At 43.1% G+C, this 5593-nt stretch overlaps 1 protein-coding gene across 1 annotated transcript; it reads right to left on the reverse strand.

Moving 5' to 3' along the window:
- Positions 1 to 681: 681 nt before the first annotated feature.
- Positions 682 to 1305, reverse strand: LOC149246520 (uncharacterized). The gene has a single exon (XM_089441755.1). The coding sequence runs from the start codon at positions 1303 to 1305 to the stop codon at positions 682 to 684; it is 624 nt and encodes a 207-aa protein (XP_089297881.1).
- Positions 1306 to 5593: the final 4288 nt, after the last annotated feature.

A 5593-nucleotide genomic window follows, 5' to 3' on the forward strand; every position in this document is an offset into this window, starting at 1 on the left:
TGAATACAATGGCTAGGTTATTTTTTTTAATGAAAGTAAATTGAAACAGTGATCGTGTTTATTGGTACCTGTTTGCCTTTTTGAGGTTCTGTAAACTCGTTTGCTGGAGATGTGTGACTGCGGTGCTTCTTTCGTGCTTCGGTATATTGGTTGTCTGTATAATGTTGGTTGTAGACTTGATTTCAACTAGATGTCTGTAACATCCTTCGTTATTTCAATTCCTGTTACAGTTAGAATCTATTTGTTCCAAACTCATTCTTAAAATACACAGTAAAGATTGTATACATCGTATGGAAAATATCAGCAGTAGATTATCTCATTTGTAAATAATATAACTCTGTTACAGGGGTTTGTTTTTGGTCTTGCTGTCTGTTCCTCTCTTCCAAAGGGGTCCCTCCCTTGTTCTATTCTTTTTTTGGTTTTTAAATTACATGGAGAGCATAACTGCTTTACCCATTTCAGTTGAACTATTTCAACCTGAATTCTGTAACTATCATCTAGTTTCTTTTAACAAAAATTTAACTAAACACTATTCCTTTCCTAAGCTAAGCAACTTGTAATTTAAAATGCTTTGAAATAAAATGAAGCAAACAATAATTAAAGAAAATACAACAACCAACTTAGTGACTTGTCCACCCAAGCCCGAAATCTTTGTCTTGTTTCTGTTCTTCCGTGAGTCAGTCAATTGTCATATGTCTCCTCGGAGCTGGATGCTCCTGCATCAGGCTCCCGGGGTGGTAAAACATCATGGCTCCGTTCCATGAGGTCGTCAACAAAATAGCTCGCTTTTTGTATCTGGGTTGCGTTGAGCCATGAACTGTCCTCTATTGGACGGTTATGCCACTTGACCAAATACCGTAGATATTCCTTCCTGCGTGTGCACCTAGCTACCTGTGTATCCAGAATTCTTTCAATCTCAAGGGGTGGTGCCATTGGCAACTGTCTCGTCCATGAATTTTCTTCATAGCTGGTGTTCCGCGGTGTTGTTGCTGCTGCATCACTCTCCGTATCAGCGACATAGGGAAACAGATCTGCCACATTAAAAATGGGAGAAATACCAATCCCGGGTGGCAACTGTAACTCATAAGCATTCGCAGAAAATTTTCGGATGATTTTGCAGGGACCGATCTTCTTGAATTTTAATTTGTTGTACTCCCGTTTTGGAAACCTCTCCTTACGTAAATACGCAAGGACTTCATCCCCAACGTTAAACTGAACTTCTCGACGCCTTGTATCAGCTCGCTGTTTATACCTTTGACTACTGTCTTGTAATTTCAGTTTGACCTGCTCGTGTAAATTTCTCATCGCTTGAGCGAAATCTTCTCCATCAGCGCTTCATTTCTCGAGTTTCCCCAAATCTCGTAATTCATGCACTCCTCGCGGATGCATGCCGTAAAAAATCTGGAACGGACTGTAACCAGTGCTGTGGTTAGGTGAATCGTTGTATGCGAATTCCGCATGAGAAAGTACACGGTCCCATGTCTGAGAAGTTTCACCTGTTAAACTCCGAAGTAAGTTTCCCAGACTTTTGTTTACTACTTCTGTCTGACCATCAGTCTGCGGATGGTAAGCAGAGCTGAACTGCAACTGGGTATTCAACTTTTTCCACAGAGTTCTCCAAAAATGACCGGTAAATTTTACATCCCTGTCAGAGATAATGGATTTCGGAAGTCCATGCAGCTGAACGATTTCAGTAAAGAAAAGACGTGCTATATAAGTGGCATCGCTGGTTCTCTTGCAAGGTACAAAGTGTGCCATCTTCGAAAATCGGTCAACCACAACCATTACTGAATCGAAACCCCGTTGTGTCTTCGGCAAACCCAGAACAAAATCCATGCTCACTGAATCCCATGGTCGGTTTGGAATAGGTAACGGCAAATAAAGACCAGTGTTCTGACTGTGACCCTTTTCTAGTTGACAAACTTTACATCTACTCACGTACCTCTGCACATCCCGCTGCAATTTTGGCCAGAAATAAAAATGCTGCACCTGAGCAATCGTTTTGTCTATACCAAAGTGTCCAGCCAGACCCCCTCTGTGTTTTTCCTGTATAATGTTTTCCCGCATAGAACAGTTGGGAATACACAACTGCCCTCCCTTAAACAACAATCCTTCCTGTAGATTATAGTCTAAACACATGTTTTTATTTCTTAACAGAGGGTTTTGGCAAGCCTCATAGGCCTCCTTAAATTCGGTATCAGTCTGATACAGCTCTTTTAAGTGCTCAAAGCCCAAGACCTGCATCGTGCTTTCCTGTAGAAGAAATGTTCTTCTACTCAGTGCATCCGCCACCTTGTTTGCTTGCCCACTAATGTGTTTTAGTAGAAACGTAAAATTCTGCAGGTACTCAACCCAAGCTGCATGCTTATGGTTCAATTTATGCTGCTGCATAACGTACTGCAATGCAGAGTTATCTGTAAATAAAACAAACTCGTTACCTAACAGATAATGTCAACAATGCTTCAAAGCTTGTACAATTGCGTAAAACTCTTTGTCGTAGGTTGAGTATTTCTGCCTACTCTCGTTTAGCTTTTCACTGAAAAAAGCGACTGGTCTGTCCTCCTAACTGAGGACTGCCCCAATGGCTATACCACTGGCATCGCAACGAACTTGAAAAAGTTTGTTGAAATCAGGCAGCCTCAATATCGGTCTTTCAGTAATTTTCTTTTTCAAAATCTGAAAACTACTTTTTGTTGCTTCAGTCCAGCGAAAAGGCTGATTCACCTTCTTGATCGTATCCAACATAGGTGCGCAGATCTCGCTGAAATTTATGATAAACTTCCTATAAAAATTGGCTAGTCCTTGGAAACTTCGGACTTCAAATAAACTTTTTGGAGAAGGCCAGCTAGCTATAGCTGCCACTTTTTCTGGGTCCATTTTCAGTTCATTTTCTGCAATGACAAAGCCCAGATACAATAATTCTCGCTGGAAAAAGGTACACTTTTTTAGATTAATTAGCAGCTTGTTTTGTTGCAGCTTCCTCACCACACTCTCCAAATTCCTGAAATGTTCCTCTTTAGTCTTACTAAAATTCAAAATATCGTCCAGGTAAACTATTACAAACTTACCATTAAATTCCTTCAGTACCTCATTCATCAGGCGCATGAATGTGCTGGGAGCATTGCTCAACCCAAATGGCATCACCAGCCACTCATATAAGCCTTCGTTTTTCTTGGAAGTTGTCTTCCACTCATCTCCTTCTCGAATTCGAATCTGGTGATATCCACTCTTCAAGTCAATTTTCGAGAAATAAGCTGCCCCGCTCAGGAAATCCATCATATCATCCATTCTTGGTAAGGGAAACGTGTACCTAACAGTAATCTTGTTTGTGGCTCTGGAGTTTGTGCACATTCGCCATTCTCCTCCCTTCTTTGGAGCCAAAACGGTTGGGACTGCACAGGGGCTCATGCTTTCTCGAATCAACCCTTTGTCCAATAATTCCTGGACCTGTTTCCTGATTTCCTCATGGTCTTTAGGACTCATACGATAAGCTTCTTTATTTGGCAGGCTTGCCCCTGGTATAAAGTCAATACAGTGACTAATACCTCTCCTTGGTGGTAGTTCATGTGGAAGGTCATCCACCACGATGTCCCCAACTTCTTGCAGTAACTTTTGAACTTCTTCGGGCAATTCTGAAATCTGTGTATGTAGTACCACTGCCTTCGGTCTCCTTATGACAGCAAAATTTATTTCGCTGTCCTCAATCTGTTTTACAAATTCCTTTCCACCCATCAGCAATGCCTTCAGCCCACTGGTTTCTGCTCTATTTTCCTCCTTGATGGGTATGAGCGTGTGCTTGATCCCATCCTTAACAAACTTATAGCAATTGGTTTTTCCGTCATGAACTGCACTTCTATCAAACTGCCAAGGTCGTCCCAGCAGTAGGTGACATACATCCATTGGCATGACATCACAGAGAACCTTATCCTTGTATCTACCTATCTGAAACTCCAGCTCACACTGTTCGTCAACTAACAGTTAATGTCCTTTCTGCAGCCATGACACTTTGTAGGGAGTAGGGTGCTTCAATTTTTTTAATCCCGGCTTTTCTACCATCTCCACAGCCACTAAATTGTCGGTACTCCCACTGTCAATGATCAGTTTGCAGCACTTACCCCGTGACTTGCAGACAGTGCGGAACAAAGCCTTTTGCTAATCCGGTTCTGCAACCTCTTTTGCTGGTTTTAACAGCACTTTATTCAACACCAAAGCTTCACGTGTCTCTGGTGCGTTTTTTGCTTCTTGAGGTGTTGCCTCAGTATCCTCTGGCTGAGCAACATAAGCTCCTCTTCCACCTGCTGGTTCACCTTCAGGACAGTCATACGACTTGTGTCCCAATTTGTGGCAGTGATAGCACTGGACAGTCCCCCTGCCCCGACCATTTCCTCGCCCTCGCTGAGGTGGTTGTCCTCCTCTAGTGCTATTGTCTTTTTCTGTTTTTCCAGCAGACTTAGAGCTACTGCCTTCTTTGCTTGAACCTGTACCTCGGCCTCTTCAAAACATCTTACCTTTCCCCCTGCCAGTTCCACCTCCTCTCCTGACATTTTGCTTCCGGTTAATTTTCTCCTCTGCCTTCAATGCAAACTGATAGGCTTCATCCAATGTCCGGGGTGAAAGGATACCGATTTCATCCAGGATTTCCCCCCTCAAACCATTCACAAATCTGGTTGTTTTCTCCGGGGTATTTTCCACATATCCTGCCCACAAATTCAACTTGTAGAACTCCTCTGTAAATTCTTTAACAGTCATTCCCCTTTGTTTCAAGTTCTGTACCTGCCTGTACAACATAATCTGGTAATCTTTAGGCAGAAATTTCTCCTTCAGTTTGGCCTCCATTCTGGACCATTTCTTTATAGGCTGTTTGTGAAGCCTCTTCCTCTCCGCCTGAATGCTGTCCCACCACAAGGACGCATGTCCCTTCAGCTTGGTGGCGGCGAACTTCACCTGTTTATCCTCACTAGTTTCCTCAAATTCGAAATATTTGTTGACTTCACTTAACCAATCCAATAACACGTCTGCAGACAGACTTCCGTCGTAAGTAGACAGCTCATGTTTTGGTTTATGACTCGACAGCAAAACTGACTTCAACAGTCGGAATTCCGGTGTCACCCCTTCCAATTCATCTTCTGGTTCTGTCACATCTTCATCACTGTCATCTGCTGGGTTTCTCCTTCCCCCAGCTTCTACAGCTTCTAATCGTTCTCGCAAGACACAGATCTCCTCACGGAGTCCCTCTTCTACTACCCTCCGGACTCTTCCTCTTCCTCTTCCTCTTCTGCCAACCTCCATTTTCTCCTACTCAACAAAACTTGCTCTGATACCACTTTTGATGGCCCAGCCCTACGGTGACGTGGACAACGTAACCACATGGTCACTCTACAGGTCCTCGGCTGTCACTGTTTTGTTCAAGGTCAAATCTCTGTAGATCCGACCTACCTTCAATCTGCAGCTAATTATTACACCCCCTCTTCCGGTTGGTAAGGCCACCTGCCGGTTCACCCGGTCTATATGCTTCCCGCTCTTGTTAAACCCCAGTTGTTGAGATTCGAGTCATTTTACTCTTTGTCACTCAGTGAAGTTTTGCTCTGCGTTT

Source organism: Pinus tabuliformis, chromosome 7, assembly GCF_031772625.1.
Source record: "Pinus tabuliformis cultivar Carrire ecotype Pingquan chromosome 7, CPIR1, whole genome shotgun sequence".
NCBI lineage: Eukaryota > Viridiplantae > Streptophyta > Pinopsida > Pinales > Pinaceae > Pinus > Pinus tabuliformis.